Source organism: Schistocerca cancellata, chromosome 6 (assembly GCF_023864275.1).
Source record: "Schistocerca cancellata isolate TAMUIC-IGC-003103 chromosome 6, iqSchCanc2.1, whole genome shotgun sequence".
In the NCBI taxonomy this organism is placed as follows: Eukaryota; Metazoa; Arthropoda; class Insecta; order Orthoptera; family Acrididae; genus Schistocerca; species Schistocerca cancellata.
In genome coordinates, this window is record NC_064631.1 from 505,240,942 (window position 1) to 505,259,733 (window position 18,792).

Consider the following 18,792-nt stretch of genomic DNA (forward strand, 5'->3'; position numbering starts at 1 on the left):
GAAGCGGGGCGTGATTGTGCTATGTAACTTTGACTGCTTTTACCTCTAATTTGTGAAACGGAACATTAAAATATAACTTTTTTTTCTAAACTGGATGAAACTTTTAGGGAACACTCTTACTGTCAGCGCTAACAATCTTGAGTATAATTTGAAAAAAAAAGTATTTATAAAAGAAAATACTGATAAATGAATGTTATTTAAACAAAAATATTGAGAACTTTGAAAATTAATTTGAAGGTCAACGCAGAAGATAGCCAAAAAAGCTTACACAAAATTTTTTGTCTATGTTATTAAATACAGTCTTCAATTTTTCTAGAATATTACAGTAAATTTACTATATAAAAGAAGATAGTTTAAAAAACAACACTTCAAAACAAAATTGTGCCTGGTGTATATTCCATTTTAGCGAGTTTTAACAGGTTCTTTTACTTTTTATTATTCTGATGATGGAAGCTTGACTTCCGAAACGCGTCAATCTTAGTGTTTTACACTATAAACAAGTGGTTGCGCCGATATATTTTTTTAACATTGACATTCACAACCACGACCTCTCATCCAGTATGGATAAAATCAAAATATAATAATATCGCAAGACCGGTGGATAGATCGAGTTGCAACTTTGTAATTATATTTAGCAAGATGTAGAAATTGTTTGTTTAAGGTATGAGACGAATTGATTAACTAGAGTAAAAGCTTCATTTATTTTACCGGACTATTCCCTTAAGTCCCTCGTGTCTATCACGTTTCACGGGGGACGCCATAAGCTGAAGTTGAATGTAAGCTCGGAGTCCAGGGTTGCCGGTTTGTGGGCGAGCGGTTCTAGGCGCTAATGCTACGGTCGCAGGCTCGAATCCTGCCTCGGGCATGGATGTGTGTGATGTCATTAAGTTAGTTAGGTTTAAGTAGTTCTAAGTTCTAGGGAACTGATGACCTCAGTCCCGGGTTGCGTGTCGTATTCCGCCTGTCAGGAAGTCCTCGACGCACACGCTGAACTCACCGAAGAAGCCCTTGGCGACGCGGTGGGTGTGCGCGGCAGCCGCTGAGGCTGCCAGCAGGGTGACCAGGAGCAGAGGCAGCTGCAGCTGCAGCGGCGCCGGAGCGCGGCAGCGGCGGGAGGCGGCGGCGGCGGTGGTGCGCGCGCGGGCCATGGCGGACGTCTGGCGTGTGGCGTCTGCAGCGCGGTCCACCGGCCGCCCCGCAACCGGGTCACCGGGTCGCCGCCCCGGATGGCGTGGGAGGGCGCCGGAGAAATTCCCCGGAGAAAGGGCCAGCGCAAACGCCGCCTGCACTTTCCAACCCGGCCTTTGTTTGCCCGCGACAGCTCTGGAACGCGTCCTCGGACCAGCCGCCAGAACGAGGGGGCGGTGGCGCCGCTTCCCTCGGCCTGGATGCGGTTGGCCGCTGGCGATAAGCTTGTCTGCTCCGACCTCTGGTCTACAGGAATGGGCACGGAGCCGTGGGTGGACGAGGACTTGTCAGAGTTTTAATTAGGACCTAGACAAAAACATGTTACGACCGTGACGTTGTGAGGTTATTACACTACTGGCCATTAAAATTGCTACCCCAAGAAGAAATGCAGATGATAAACGGGTATTCATTGGACAAATATATTATACCAGAACTGACATGTGATTACGTTTTCACGCAATTTGGGTGAAGACATCCTGAGAAATCAACACCCAGAACAACCACCTCTGGCCGTAATAACGCCTTTGATACGCCTCGGCATTGAGTCAAACAGAGCTTGGATGGCGTGTACAGGTACAGCTGCCCTTGCGGCTTCAACACGATACCACAGTTTATCAAGAGTAGTGACTGGCGTATTGTGACGAGCCACTTGCTCGGCCACCATTGACCAGACGTTTTCAATTGGTGAGAGATCTGGAGAATGTCCTGGCCAGGGCAGCAGTCGAACATTTTCTGTATCCAGAAACGCCCGTACAGGACCTGCAACATGCGGTCGTGCATTATCCTGCTGAAATGTAGGGTTTCGCAGGGATCGAATGAAGGGTAGAGCCGCGGGTCGTAACACATCTAAAATGTAACATCCACTGTTCAAAGTGCAGTCATTGCGAATCAGAGGTGACCGAGACGAGTAACCAATGACACCCTATACCAACACGCCGGGTGATACGCCAGTATGGCGATGACGAATACACGCTTCCAATGTGCGTTCACCGCGATGTCGCCAAACACGGATGCGACCATCGTGAGGCGGTAAACAGAACCAGAATTCATTCGAAAAAAATGACGTTTTGCCATTCGTGCACCCAGGTCGCTGAGTACACCATCGCAGGCGCTCCTGTCTGTGACGCGGCGTCAAGGGTAACCGCAGCCATGGTCTCCGAATTGATAGTCCGTGCTCCTGAAAACGTCATCGAACTGTTCGTGCAGATGGTTGTTGTCTTGCAAACGTCCCCATCTGTTGACTCAGGGATCGATACGTGGCTGCACTATCCGTTACAGCCATGCGGGTAAGATGCCTGTCATCTCGACTGCTAGTGATACGAGGCCGTTGGGATCCAGTACGGCGTTCCGTATTACCCTCCTGAACCCACCGATTCCATATTCTGCTAACAGTCATTGGATCTCGACCAACGCGAGCAGCAGTGTCCCGATACGATAAACCGCAATCGCAATAGGCTACAATCCGACCTTTATCAAAGTCCTTACACGAGGCATCACAACAACGTTTCACCTGGCAACGCCGATCAACTGCTGTTTGTGTATGAGAAAGCGGTTGGAAACTTTCCTCATGTCAGCACGTTGTAGGTGTCGCCACCGGTGCCAACCTTGTGTGAATGCTCTGAAAAGTTAATCATTTGCATACCACAGCATCTTCTTTCTGTCGGTTAAATTTCGCGTCTGTAGCAGGTCATCTTCGTGGAGTAGCAATTTTAATTTCCAGTAGTGTAGTTGTCCTCTACCTATTCACGCTTCAATGCGATATATTTTCCCTGCTGTTGGAGGATATGGCGAAAACCTTGACTGCATAACTACTTGAATAATCGTAATTCAAACCAACACCTGTATTGCATTAATTTCCTTACGTCTATGGTCACAAACTTTTTTTCACAGATTATCGGTTTTGGTCTATAATGACCATCTTCAGATCTGTGTTTTATAAAAACAGTGTCCTAATATACAGCAGCAGTACCGGTTTCGGTCTATAAGGACCATCTTCAGATCTGTGTTTTATAAAAACAGTGTCCTAATGTACTGCAGCAGCACATTAGGACACTGTTTTTATAAAACGCAGATCTTAAGATAGTCATTATAAACCGAAACCGGTAATCTGTGAACTAAAAGATTGTGACCGTAGACGTAAATTAAAGGAAATTTATTCTGTATATGGGTCACTGTGTTATTCACGACAACGTCTCAGCTTGTGAAACCTGCATTGCAATCGAAAGCCGTTTATTCAGAACATGTTACCAGTTTAGATGCCAAAAAGCGTCATCTTCAGGCCCCAAGCGTAATCTGTCATCAACGAATGAACCACAGTAACAAAGACCAACGGAGTCTTCAAATGGAAACCGCACAACTTATTAAGCGTGTTATACCAGTATTTACAACCAACAATCCGAGTGCAACGGGGCCAAAATCAGCTGAATACCAACTTCCAGTAATAACCCCCTCAATAGTCGTCAAAATGAACTGGGTTCGGTAAATTCCAGTAACAAGCCAATCAATGATCGTCTGACTATTGGGGGATTGTTGCTGGAAATTACCGAATCCAGCTGATCTTGGCCCCGTTGCACTTGACTTTTTTTTTGGATGCACATGCCGGGGTAACACGCTTACTAAATTGTACTGTTTCCATTTGGTGACTCCGTTGGTCTTTGTCACGGTGGTTCGTACGCTGATAACAGATTACGCTTGAGGCCTGAAGATGACCCTTTTTGGCGTCGAAACGGGTAGCACGTTCTGAATAAACGACATTTGATTACAATAAAGCTGTTGGTTTTAATCATCATCATTCAAGTACTCCATGTCCGGCTACTGTCCCATTATCCTCAATGGATTACCAGAGACTTGATTGTAGCAGGTTTGTATTTTTGTTGTTTAGGAAACGTTCCAAGACGGAAGTCACCTTGCCGTTGGTCTGGAATTGCCTGCCACGCACTGGTTTCTTCATCAGACGAAAGAGGCGGCTGAGGCAAAATTTTATAGCACAAAAAAGCACCGTCTGTTACTGTCCCCTGGGATACATGAGCTGGTCCGTTTTCGTGGAGCGAAAACACCTCGTTTGCATGAGTCTTGAAATTTTCCCGGCGTGAAGAGTATTCCATGAATTTTCGGGATTGCAGCCATATGACGTCAATTTCTCGCAACAATATCTGCGATACGAGCAACCTGCTCTCCAGCCAGTTGACAGTAAAAATTAAATGAGTTGAAAAAGAAAGAAGAAACAAATAGGGGAGAGATTTACAGTGAATTTAAAACGTTTTAGAGATGAAAACTAAAACTGAAAATTTTACATATACGAGAGATATACTGTAGTAAGTATAGTTAAAATAGTAATAATAAAAGATAACACGGAACACGACAAGCACACATTTAAAACTATTTAAAACTTGATGCTGAAACATTGATATTTAAAAGAAGCCCTTTCCTGTCACTAAGAATCGGAAAGAGCAGCCATGGGATAGGCCGTCTGATGTTGAAGGAGGGAAGAGATTGCTGTTTTTTTCCCCCTGTTTCGTTATTCATTCCCCTCGCCCCATATGGGCAGGGGGTGGGCTGTCAGCTGTACAATATTCCGCTCTTCGGCCAAGCGAATTAAAAAAATATAGAATAAGGAAACAAAATTTGTGCCTGATGTTCTATTTTAAATTAAAAATCATTGACAGGCAACTAAAAAATGAAAATCTGTATACATTTTAAAAACACATCACACGAAGGTGCATTCGTCTGATTAAAAAAAGAAAAGAAACGAAGCACTGCACTTTCACTTAAAATCTGAAGGATCTACACTGGATGAGAAGTTTTGGGGGGAGAGAAAATATGTTCCATAGAGGTTGAAGCGTGTGGGTAAAGATATAGGAGTCTGTTAGGTGCGAAAACTGTGGAGATGATAGGTAGGAGATGAAGTAGATAGTGGGAATACAGACGGTGGGAAAGACGGAGGGTCAAGAGGAGTAATAGTGTGTGAAGTGGGTAGAGGTGCAAGGAGAAAGCGATAGAAGTAGGTGGAGAGGGAAAAGGAGAGAGGAGCCCTGATGTGGAGTGGGATATGTGGGGAAGGGTTACAGTTGCCAGGAGGGGCAAATATCAGAGCGGATCTCACTGTCTGGGAGAGCGGATCTTCACTGAGATAGGAAGTGGTGTGTGTGTGTGTGTGTGTGTGTGTGTGTGTGTGTGTGTGTGTGCGTGGGTATAGAGATGGAGGGATTTGTTTGCGAAGGTGTGACGGCATGCCACAGGTGGTGGAAGCTAGTGTGCGGATAGTATAAGTAAATGCAGAGCTGTTTGATGTGGGTGAAGTGGGGTGAGGGGTGGGAATGTGATAAGATGGTAGAGGGGGAAGACGAACAGTTGCAGAATGCAAGAAAAGTGCATGACGTTCGAGGACCTGGAGGGACTTATAGAACTTTGGTGGAGTGAGATTTCGACTAAATATTGCCAGCATATGGGAGGAACGCCCTGGAATTGAACCACTCCTTCTCGTCTTGATCGTGTGGGTGGTCGCTTTCCTTCCTCCTTAAAGCTGCCCAGATCTCATACGTAGAATATACATTATGTTTGGATGCAGGTAGTGGGTCTTCCAGCTCCTTTGCAAGGGTGTTTCCACTTTAAATCGGCAAACCCGCATTCCGAGAGTGCGCGCACGTTGTATCACCATTCGTAGATGGGGTATTCGAAGAGGCGCGAAACTCGACATATGTCGGTCATGTAACGGCTGCCTTTGCTCATGCATCTTCGTGCCAATTTTTTGGTATAAAGTTAGCGATGTGAAATAACAATCTCATACTATTTACGACCATCTTATACAGTTAACTAACTCACTAAAATATCCTGGACTAACCCTCGACTGGCAGATAACGTGGAAACCTCAGCTACTAACCACCCATCAGAAAGCCCACAATGGACTAAAACTACTAACAGGCCGAACTTGGGGAATTACACCCCTCCATTGTTCTCCACACTTACAAAATCCTGATCCATCCCATCCTCTGCTAAACAGCCAAAGGGACTGTGTCTGTGATACAATATCCACAGGAGTTCTGGGAACCGGTGATGAGAAACTTCTTTTGATGTATGTGTATGGAACCTGACTGTGGAGAGATTCTGGGACTTGACTTCTTGAAGTTTTACTGAGTAATACTGTACCTGAAACAAAGACGTGCATTGGCACATCTGAAGGAAAAAAGAAATTAAATTAACCATCAGGGACAGGTTGGATGGTCTAACTGATAAGAATTTTACGTGCTAGACAAATTACTCACTGGTGAAGGAAGAACGCCAACAGAAAGTGAGAATGAACGGTTAATGGACGTAGCTGAGGATGAGTTAGACGAAGAAGAAGGAAAGAGTAATGAAACTGATTTGTCAGACATTCTGATGACAGAATTAGTGATAGGAAAAGAGGCATCAGGTTGTGAAGGATGTTGTGAAAATGATGACAAATGGGAAGATATGTGGTCAGCGTCATAGATGAGGAGTCAAAGTACTTTGGTGCAATATTTTAGGGGGAGCTTGTAGGACATTTAACGTATTTCTTAATGCAAGATAGTGGATAGACGCGGTTCTAGATGCACCAGGGAAAGATGATGATTCAAGTGGAGATGAGTACGAATGTGTGAATGGAGAACATGTGATAGAACCCTGAGAGGAGAAATGTGATATGAGCACAGGGACCCAGCTGTTCTGATGTCTGAACAGCGAGGAAAAACGAATAAACACTGAATGATGAAGTTGACCTGTGAGGCATGTTGTTCGGGTTAAGAGACAAGCATAGATAGTAAATACTGCAGGTAGGGGAATATAAAAGGTAAGTCAATGACGGGTGTATCGACATGGGCGCGTGCAAAAATTAAATGTGTGTTTTATAATTAATCAGAAAGGAGTGAAGGCAGATTAAGTTCTCTGAAGACAACAAGGTTCTATTATAAAGAAGAGAAAAAGATCACGAAAAACTAACTTCGCAAACCACAACTATTACTTTGTCACCATACTATGTAAGGAAAAATATCCATGACAATTTCGTAGAGCTCGAAACTATCAAGAGCCGAAACTCGAAGGGATGGCTACACATTTCCCATATCAAATGATTTATAGAATAAAGAGAGTCTTAGATCATACAGTAAGTCTGGCACCTGTGGGTAGAGGTACACTTGAAAAGCAGGAAGGGAATCTAATGAACGTCTGAATATGAGAGAAATTTTGAAAATTAACGTTTGGCTGACTTTACACGAAAATTACTGCTACAATAGCAGTGTGAAAGATTACAGGGCTGAAACCATCAGACAAGCTCTTGTATGAATTTGCCCAATCAAGATGGTTTGTGTGTTGGAGTCTTCATTAGAAGCCAGTAGTGGATGCTATGTGTCATGATTGCTGGTAGCAATGAAGCACCAAACCTTGTTGATTTGTCCGTTGCGATGGAGTGCCATGGAAGTTTTGTTTTATTGATGCTTAAGAGAGCAAGTAGTAGGATACCCAGGGGAGAGTTAGAGTAGAGATACGCCACTTTACATACAAGTACGTGAGATGAACTGAAGGTGCAGAATTTTTTTGTTTTCTTATTGTACTACTCACAGGGAGTATAGTTAACGTCTGGAGGAAAATCATGTCTTCAATTGTAAACTTCATGGAAAAAGAGAGATACAGACTACAGAGAAAGTAAGTCGAATACAATATAATTTGAATAGAGGGAAACATAATATTGCGAGTTAACATTACGAAGATAGATTTACGAAAGGTTTACTTGTTTAGCTGAGGGCATTGTTAAGTATTTTGTGTTGTTATGCAAGTATGTGTTCTGTGTTTCAGAGTAACTGACCATCATTTGGAGTGACCGTCATGCATTTCAGGAACAAAAAAGACGAATGTAACCGCAAGAATAATGAGGATCTATAATTAAGGAAAGGAGTACACAAATGCGTATGCTGCATGCGCAATAACTAACCTTACAGTGCGCCAGTAAGCATGATAATTATGCACAACCAGGGTAACAATGTGATGTCTGCCAAGTATCAACGGAAAACTCGGGAGTAAATGGACTTTCACGTGGTAGACTTAAACAGCACGAATACTAAAACACACACACACACACACACACACACACACACACACACACACACACACACACACACACACATATATATATATATATATATATATATATATATATATATATATATATATATATATATTACTTTCATGTGGTAGACTTAAACAACACGAATACTAAAACACACACACACACTCACACACACACACTTTCTCTGTAGTCTGTATCTCTCTTTTTCCATGAAGTTTACAATTGAAGACATGATTTTCCTCCAGACGTTAACTATACTCCCTGTGAGTAGTACAATAAGAAAACAAAAAAATTCTGCACCTTCAGTTCATCTCACGTACTTGTATGTAAAGTGGCGTATCTCTACTCTAACTCTCCCCTGGGTATCCTACTACTTGCTCTCTTAAGCATCAATAATCATATATATATATATATATTACATTAACTAATTCCAATAGAAGAATATGATTTTAATGTTCGTATTCACTTCAATTGATCGAAGAACCAACTTCTAATTTTTTTATATAGTAATAGTACCATCCAAGGTTAATTCGTATTAAGCTGTATTTATTTCATTTCTTCAAACATCCTACATTCAGTGTTTTCTGTATTTTAAAGTACGAATCAATGTTGAATTCACACTACATTTTACTCGTTTCATTGGTCAAAGAACTAACATATTAGATTCATCATCATCATCATTCATCATCATCATTTAAGACTGATTATGCCTTTCAGCGTTCAGTCTGGAGCATAGCCCCCCTTATACAGTTCCTCCATGATCCCCTATTCAGTGCTAACTTTGGTGCCTCTTCTGATGTTAAACCTATTACTTCAAAATCATTCTTAACCGAATCCAGGTACCTTCTCCTCGGTCTGCCCCGACTCCTCCTACCCTCTACTGCTGAATCCTTGAGTCTCTTGGGTAACCTTGCTTCTTCCATGCGTGTAACATGACCCCACCATCTAAGCCTGTTCGCCCTGACTGCTACATCTATAGAGTTCATTCCCAGTTTTTCTTTGATTTCCTCATTGTGGACACTCTCCTGCCATTGCTCCCATCTACTAGTACCTGCAATCATCCTAGCTACTTTCATATCCGTAACTTCAATCTTGTTGATAAGGTAACCTGAATCCGCCCAGCTTTCGCTCCCATACAACAAAGTTGGTCGAAAGATTGAACGGTGCACAGATAACTTAGTCTTGGTACTGACTTCCTTCTTGCAGAAGAGAGTAGATCGTAGCTGAGCGCTCACTGCATTAGCTTTGCTACACCTCGCTTCCAGTTCTTTCACTATGTTGCCATCCTGTGACAATATGCACCCTAAGTACTTGAAACCGTCCACCTGTTCTAACTTTGTTCCTCCTATTTGGCACTCAATCCGTCTATATTTCTTTCCCACTGACATTACTTTCGTTTTGGAGATGCCAATCTTCATACCATAGTCCTTACATTTCTGATCTAGCTCTGAAATATTTCTTTGCAAACTTTCAATCGAATCTGCCATCACAACTAAGTCATCCGCATATGCAAGACTGCTTATTTTGTGTTCACATATCTTAATCTCACCCAGCCAGTCTATTGTTTTCAACATATGATCCATAAATAATATGAACAACAGTGGAGACAGGTTGCAGCTTTGTCTTACCCCTGAAACTACTCTGAACCATGAACTCAATTTACCGTCAACTCTAACTGCTGCCTGACTATCCATGTAAAGACCTTTAATTGCTTGCAAAAGTTTGCCTCCTATTCCATAATCTTGTAGAACAGACAATAACTTCCTCCTAGCAACCTGGTCATATGCCTTTTCTAGATCTATAAAGCATAGATATAATTCCCTGTTCCACTCATAACACTTCTCCATTATTTGCCTAAGCTAAAGAACTGGTCCTGACAACCTCTAAGAGGCCTAAACCCACACTGATTTTCATCCAATTGGTCCTCAACTAATACTCGCACTTTCCTTTCAACAATACCTGAGAAGATTTTACCCACAACGCTGATTAAAGAGATACCTCTGTAGTTGTTACAATCTTTTCTGTTTCCATGTTTAAAGATTGGTGTGATAACTGCTTTTGTCCAGTCTGATGGAACCTGTCCCGACTCCCAGGCCATTTCAATTATCCTGTGTAGCCATTTAAGACCTGACATTCCACTGTATTTGATGAGTTCCGACTTAATTTCATCCACCCCAGCCGCTTTATTGCACTGCAATCTGTTGATCATTTTTTCCACTTCCTCAAATGTGATCCTATTTCCATCATCATTCCTATCCCATTCTACCTGGAAATCTGAAACATTACTGATCGCATTTTCACCTACATTGAGCAACTCTTCAAAATATTCCCTCCATCTGGCCAAGGCATCCACAGGATTCACCAGCAGTTTTCCTGACCTGTCCAAAATACTTGTCATTTCCTTCTTACCTCCCTTTCGAAGACTGCTAATTACACTCCAGAATGGTTTTCCAGCAGCTTGACCCATAGTCTCCAACCTGTTTCCAAAGTCTTCCCACGATTTCTTCTTGGATGCTGCAATTATCTGTTTGGCTTTGTTTCTTTCTTCAACATAACTTTCTCTGTCTACCTGGGTTCTGGTATGTAGCCATTTTTGATACGCCTTCTTTTTCCTTTTACAGGCTGCCTTGACTGTATCATTCCACCAAGCTGTTTGCTTCATCCTACTTTTACACACTACTGTTCCAAGACATTCTTTAGCCACTTCTAGTACTGTGTCCCTGTACCTTGTCCATTCCTTTTCCAATGACTGTAATTGACTACATTCAACTAACTGGTACCTTTCTGAGATCGTTGTTATGTACTTGTGCCTGATTTCCTTATCCTGAAGTTTCTCCACTCTTATCCTCCTACATATGGACCTGACCTCCTGCACTTTTGCGGCCTCACAATCCCAATTTCACTGCAGATTAAATAATGGTCAGTGTCATCAAAGAATCCCCTGAATACACGAGTGTCCCTCACAGCCTTCCTGAATTCCTGATCTGTTATTATATAGTCAATGACAGATCTGCTTCCCCTGCCTTCCCAAGTATACCGGTGAATGTTCTTATGTTTAAAAAAGGAGTTTGTGATTACTAAGCCCATACTGGCACAGAAATCCAAGAGTTGTTTCCCGTTCCTGTTGGCCTCCATATCCTCTCCAAATTTACCCATAACCTTTTCATACCCTTCTGTTCGATTTCCAATCCTGGCGTTAAAATCACCCATGAGCAGAACACTGTCCTTGTCCTTTACTCTAACAACTACATCACTGAGTGCCTCATAAAAACTATCCATCTTATCTTGATCTGTCCCTTCACAATGCGAATATACTGACACAATCCTAATTTTCTTGCTAGACACTGTCAAATCTATCCACATCAGTCGTTCGTTTACATACCTTATTGCAACTACGATGGGTTCCATTTCTTTCCTGATGTAAAGCCCTACACCACATTGTGCTATTCCTGCTTTGACTCCTGACAGGTAGACCTTGTATTCTCCCACTTCCTCTTCTTTCTCACCCCTTACCCGAATGTCACTAACAGCTAAAACTTTCAGCCCCATATTAGATTCGTATTAAGATATTATATTCACATTAAAATATGGTTGTTTAGTGACAGTTATTTCTTGTATTTCTAGTATGCTATTTTGCAAAGCTGTTCAAGGATAAACACATGACGCAGGAAGCAGGGCACATGTGACATGATGGCCCAGCTGAGGAGTGTTGCCGGTCGAAGAGGGAATCGTCCTTGGCCTACAGTCTGGTCTGGGCACACAGAGGATCCGGGCTGTTCTTTACTGGAGTTGCGATGTAAGTCCCTGTCCACTGGGACATGGCTGTCAAGGACGCTCATCCTCGATGAGGCGTGCCACAAAACTGTTTTATGGCATGGAACCAGTCACAGCTGAAAGTACAAGAGGAATTTGTACCTGCTGACTCTGATCACCAGTCAGTTACCTGCACCTGCACAACAACATATTTCACCATTTGCTAATCCTTCTTGGACCATCCAAACTGATGGCTGACAACAACGCCAAAAGGCAACGTTTGAGATGTCGACTTATCCAGTGCCACACCAATGAATACCAGAGATGCTTTGAGTCTGGGACACCAGCAATCCTGTGTCGGGTCTGCACTTATCTATAATGGAACTCGTCACTGTGTTGCCCACATAAGGAGACACCGCATAAATAAACAATGAATATCGCATGTGAAACTTACCTTGAACTCTTACCTTAGTGTACACACAACACGCTTAAGAAGTGACAGGTGTGATCAAATAAATTCAGCACAGAATAACAATTTTACTTCTATTGCTTGCGGGTGAGGATGGATATTGTTAGACAACTCACCAACGCGTCAGTTCTTGTGAAACAACCAGAAAGACTATTCACATTGCCTTACTAATGCAGTTGGGACACTGGTCATCTTTCAGATCCAGCAGTCATAAACAATACAATGACAAACATCGAGAGGAGTAGAGATGAGAATGATCGGATTGCTTATTGCAAGCAATCCGTGGACATGAATAATCCTATTACCTAGACCTTTGACCAAAATAGAGATATCCAACAAACCAATGAAAGGAAATCCTTATTAGAGCTTACAAATTGTGCCACGGTTCCATGAAATGAACTGTAGAATCTCTGTGAACACTAACTCCTACGAAATCATGTCATTTCTCGAGGTGAACATTCGGTCAAGACTACCCTTATGTTGGACAGTGTTTTACCTCAGAAACAGTTCAATGTATTATTTTTGTGTTACTGTTTGATGTATTTTCAGGCACTATATGTAATTCTTTGTGTGTAAGGATATGTGTATCTCTATAAATGTATTTGCAGAAACTGGAGTATAGAGCTCTCTGAGATGTTCAAAAACATGAGTGTGTGAACTGCCTATTTAATGAAATAATGTTAAGGGGCGCCATCAGCAGTGCTGCCAGCTGTACAGTTCTGTAACTTCGTAACATTTTATTATGCATTCATTTTATGTGAAAATAATTGAAGTCTATGTCAAACAGATCAATGCCATGTTTTGTGTAATTAACATGTCACAACAGCGACAATGTTTTATAAACTTGTACCTAAATTATCTCGTACAGTGACACAAATGATATTACAGGCGAGTTTTATAATGTCTTGGAGATCGGTGTTGTATTTTATGTTCATATACATTGAAATGAAATTATGTCAATACATTGAGGTGTTTTTATATTGTGAATAATTTTAATAGGAAAGAGAGCTAAAAGTATGAATGATCTGCGATTCTGATATAGTAAATGTGAAAGTCTAATAAGTAACTGTTCAGCTGACTTCTAGTGTGAGTGAATTTGAGCAACATACATGACATTCTTAAGGCAATGAGTTTTCTCTTGACTATTGTAGCAGTAAACTGTAAGTTTGTCATCTAGTTCTCCCTATTTACATGTAATCTGAATAAAAGTTTACTCTCACGCCAGTAGATACAAGTTCTTGTGTGGAGAGTTGTAGCTAAGAGTGAATGTGAGTTTAAAGTTGTGGCCTTGGCAACGGGATGCCCTAGTCTACGCCAGAATCCATACCGTGAATCACATTAACCGAGTGCCCACGAAAACAAAATGAAAAAATATAGCTCAAGCCAAGGGAAAGTTTCTGTGATCGCGGTGTCCCAGCGTAAGTACATCAGCATCAATTAGGAAAGTGAGGAAGGGATAATGTTATGGAACAGGTTTTCCAAAACTACTCTATAACCTTGTTAATAAACCAATATTCACATGAGGATATCCAACGCTGTATGAAAGTATGCACACAGCTAAATTTAACACCAATAACTGCAAATCTAAGTAGCACTGTTTCCTCTAATTCTGAATGGTGATGTGTCCTTGTAGAGTTTTTCTGCAACTTGGGACCAGTAGCCAGCTGTGATAACGTACAAGAGCCCCAAGTTGAGCATGGCATGCGGACCATAAAAATGTTTTTGCTGGAAACCAGGATACAGTCAGGTATGTGTGGGAAACCAAGCGCTGACTTTCGACAGATGCGAGGACCCTGGGTGGTTGCCGTGAGGGTTGCGGACTAAGAGTGCGTAGCAGTTGTAAGCTTCCGGTGTGCAAGTAGCTTAATGAATGCCTTTTAGGAAAGATGAGATCTGCATGCGGAAGAGAGAAACAGGACACACTCAGCATGGGACACAGTTGCTGGGGACTGGAGAAGGCTCCATATTCAGATGTTTAAATTTTGTAAGGAGGCCAGGGCTACCTCATGACAACTAATGTAGCGGTGTCGGAGACTTGCAAGTGTGAACGTGCAGAAATTTCAATGGGACAAAACTCGAAAACACACGTGTAGTGGAAGAGAATTTCTGCTACTGCCCCATTCTAAGAGTGACTTCAGCAGTATTGGTCAACCACGGCAGTTTCGTTAGAAGAAGGGAAATTGTTTCAGTTGTCACACACATTTAATTGGTTGGAAACTGGAAAGATTACTATTGCTCTTGGCTACCAAGATTCTGGCGCTGGTAGAATCAGATAGATTTTGTGGAGTAGAGGAGAAAGACATTTCGTGTTGTACATTACATAGCACACTTCTTCATCCTTTATGTTCAGGGAGAGATGACTACACTTTAGCTCTGCAAAGAGAGATGTCTTCGCCTTAGAGCTGATCACGGATGCCGGGGCTGAAGTTCTCAAGCACTTCAGCAGACATCCTCCGCACCTGGGTATCATTTGCGTATGTCGTGACGAGGGGACCGCGAAGTATTTGCTTCATATCTGGTTTCGTTTTTGTGAATTAATCCATATCGCCGACTCGCTGTACTCAATATGCACTTAGGCGAGAGAGCTGGAGCCTGTTTTGTAATTATTTGTATTGTTCGTTCAGTGACTAGAATCACATTACCTACCAATAAATTGGATTGTTATCTTTAGCTTCATTTAGTAGCTTGATGGAAACTGTTATCAGTATATCTGTGTGATTTATGATACCCACATTTCATGTTTAGTTTGGCGACCCATGTTTAAATCAGATATTTAATTAGCTATCTGCAGCGCAGCTTTGCTTTTCCACTTCACATGATCACACAGAGAGAAATTTGTTCACTACGTAGATTACCAGGTTCAAACCTCATAGCATCTCAGGGGTCTGCTAAATGTTCAACCGACACCTCACAGTAACTGATAGACTCTGGCCACCCACAACCACATAATCACCAACTGAATGGCAGCCATTTTAATCTGCACAGATCGTTTAGTACTGAATTTATTGAGTCCTCACATGCCCAACTGAGTTGAATCTTGAGCCGTTTTTATTAATTTTCCGCAATTGCTTGAGTTTTACTCAACCACAACCATCCGACCTATTGTGCGTTTGCTCGATCCTATGATACATGGGACATCTTTGGTCTCGAACGCTCGGAAACGCTCAAAATCATGCTTAGAATAACACCCATCACAAAAACAACAGTGGTTTGTTTCATACCCATGCAAAGCTTTCGAACTAACATCCCAAAGATGTTCTGGCTCACATGCGGTTTCTCTTCGTCGAAACGTCTTGGCTCAAACTCGTCTAGGGGCTGAACCGCACGTGTCGCATTACACGCCCTAAATTAGACACTTGTGACCCTTTGGTACATTGCCTGACTGATGGCAAGTTTGTGAAATACAAAGTTTATATAACATATAATAACAGTAATAATAATATCGGGAACTAAATTAACGACCCATAAATGATGTAGGCCACACAGTTGCGATTTGGTCAGAATAATGTTTATTCAGAAAGCAAACTAATCGCAAAAGTGGTCGTATTTAGAGTTACTGTTACACTCGAGTACATATATATTTGACACAGTTCGATCATTCACAATCTCATCGCGAAACACAATACTCCACCTCGATATTTACGCGAAAAGTTAAAAGAGTTCACATCAGGCGCGCGGCTGCTCATCGGTCAGGGACTAAGTACCGCGATACCACGCAACGCGAAATTTTCTAAGTCACTTCACTTCCTACCTGCCTGAAGACTGACCGTCCGCTTTCCCGTCTCAATCCGAACTGTTCCTCTCTGCCCGTCCCCGGCCGCTTTTCCCGCGCGCCGAAAAACCTCGTTCAACTGACTAGTGCAGTTCCCTTTCCTGAAGCCGTCCATCTGATTGGCTACAGCTTATTCTACATTATTTTACATTTTAACATATTTAAATAATCAATGCTTGACCACTTTCACCTTCTAAATAATATCCATTACATAATAAATGTTAAATTATTTTACATAAAACCAATACAATTTCCTTCGCAACTTTGAATGTCATGGCCAGTAGCCTTGCACCAATGTGCTTTCTTATAAATGAAGAACAAAAGTAACTATTATGCACTAAACTTTACAACAAATATTCTATTACCTAATGATTGAATAAGGTGTCATGCTGTCATCGTTCAATGTGTTTTGTGTGGAGGAAATGATGATCGGATGCTTAACTGAATGTACTGATAATTTAAATTTACTATAAATTTTAAACAAATAAAGTTACAGAATTGATATTTACAACGTTTGTCATTTTTACGATGCGCTTCTACACTCCTGGAAATTGAAATAAGAACACCGTGAATTCATTGTCCCAGGAAGGGGAAACTTTATTGACACATTCCTGGGGTCAGATACATCACATGATCACACTGACAGAACCACAGGCACATAGACACAGGCAACAGAGCATGCACAATGTCGGCACTAGTACAGTGTATATCCACCTTTCGCAGCAATGCAGGCTGCTATTCTCCCATGGAGACGATCGTAGAGATGCTGGATGTAGTCCTGTGGAACGGCTTGCCATGCCATTTCCACCTGGCGCCTCAGTTGGACCAGCGTTCGTGCTGGACGTGCAGACCGCGTGAGACGACGCTTCATCCAGTCCCAAACATGCTCAATGGGGGACAGATCCGGAGATCTTGCTGGCCAGGGTAGTTGACTTACTCCTTCTAGAGCACGTTGGGTGGCACGGGATACATGCGGACGTGCATTGTCCTGTTGGAACAGCAAGTTCCCTTGCCGGTCTAGGAATGGTAGAACGATGGGTTCGATGACGGTTTGGATGTACCGTGCACTATTCAGTGTCCCCTCGACGATCACCAGTGGTGTACGGCCAGTGTAGGAGATCGCTCCCCACACCATGATGCCGGGTGTTGGCCCTGTGTGCCTCGGTCGTATGCAGTCCTGATTGTGGCGCTCACCTGCACGGCGCCAAACACGCATACGACCATCATTGGCACTAAGGCAGAAGCGACTCTCATCGCTGAAGACGACACGTCTCCATTCGTCCCTCCATTCACGCCTGTCGCGACACCACTGGAGGCGGGCTGCACGATGTTGGGGCGTGAGCGGAAGACAGCCTAACGGTGTGCGGGACCGTAGCCCAGCTTCATGGAGACGGTTGCGAATGGTCCTCGCCGATACCCCAGGAGCAACAGTGTCCCTAATTTGCTGGGAAGTGGCGGTGCGGTCCCCTACGGCACTGCGTAGGATCCTACGGTCTTGGCGTGCATCCGTGCGTCGCTGCGGTCCGGTCCCAGGTCGACGGGCACGTGCACCTTCCGCCGACCACTGGCGACAACATCGATGTACTGTGGAGACCTCACGCCCCACGTGTTGAGCAATTCGGCGGTACGTCCACCCGGCCTCCCGCATGCCCACTATACGCCCTCGCTCAAAGTCCGTCAACTGCACTTACGGTTCACGTCCACGCTGTCGCGGCATGCTACCAGTGTTAAAGACTGCGATGGAGCTCCGTATGCCACGGCAAACTGGCTGACACTGACGGCGGCGGTGCACAAATGCTGCGCAGCTAGCGCCATTCGACGGCCAACACCGCGGTTCCTGGTGTGTCCGCTGTGCCGTGCATGTGATCATTGCTTGTACAGCCCTCTCGCAGTGTCCGGAGCAAGTATGGTGGGTCTGACACACCGGTGTCAATGTGTTCTTTTTTCCATTTCCAGGAGTGTATATGAAATGTCGATCGTTACGATCGACCTAAGCGTTAAGATTTTAGCAATCAGGTCTTTGTAACAAAACTTGTTAATTTCACTTTAACAGTAAATCCTAAACTATTATAGATATTAACTATATTCAAATTTTATTGGGATTATCAAGAAAATTTATGAAGGATGGTAGATTAAAATTACTGTGGCTTCATTACCTGAATTACTACAGAATTAAATAGTTATCATAAATGTTTCCCTTTATGGTCGATGTTAGGTCCGCCAAATTTAACACTGCTACGTCTCCCTGGCTACAAACGGCTTCTACGGAGTTTATCTATGATGTAGATTGACATACTACAGACTACAGACCCTAGGCCTCATTCAGTACAATAGATGCCTGTGAATTTCCCCATCTCGTGGCGAATCTGTGCTCTTTGTGGCACACGGTCCAGGACGACAGGGTTTGTTTCACAATTCCTGAAGGCTGACTCTTTCGGCCATATATTTAAATGAGAGCGAAATGCTCGTTAACTCACAAGCTCCGCATTTGTCTGCTAGCACAATCAAAAGATAGCATGTTGTAGCTGCAAT

General features: G+C 42.9%; 1 protein-coding gene across 1 annotated transcript in view; it reads right to left on the reverse strand.

The window, feature by feature from the left end:
* The window catches only part of LOC126088403 (uncharacterized), a 57,399-nt gene extending 39,324 nt beyond the window's left edge, over nucleotides 1-18,075 (reverse strand). Inside the window, exon 1 of the mRNA XM_049906543.1 lies at nucleotides 17,952-18,075. Coding sequence (XP_049762500.1) covers nucleotides 17,952-18,075 — 124 coding nt within the window. The remainder of the gene's footprint in view (nucleotides 1-17,951) is intronic.
* Nucleotides 18,076-18,792: the final 717 nt, after the last annotated feature.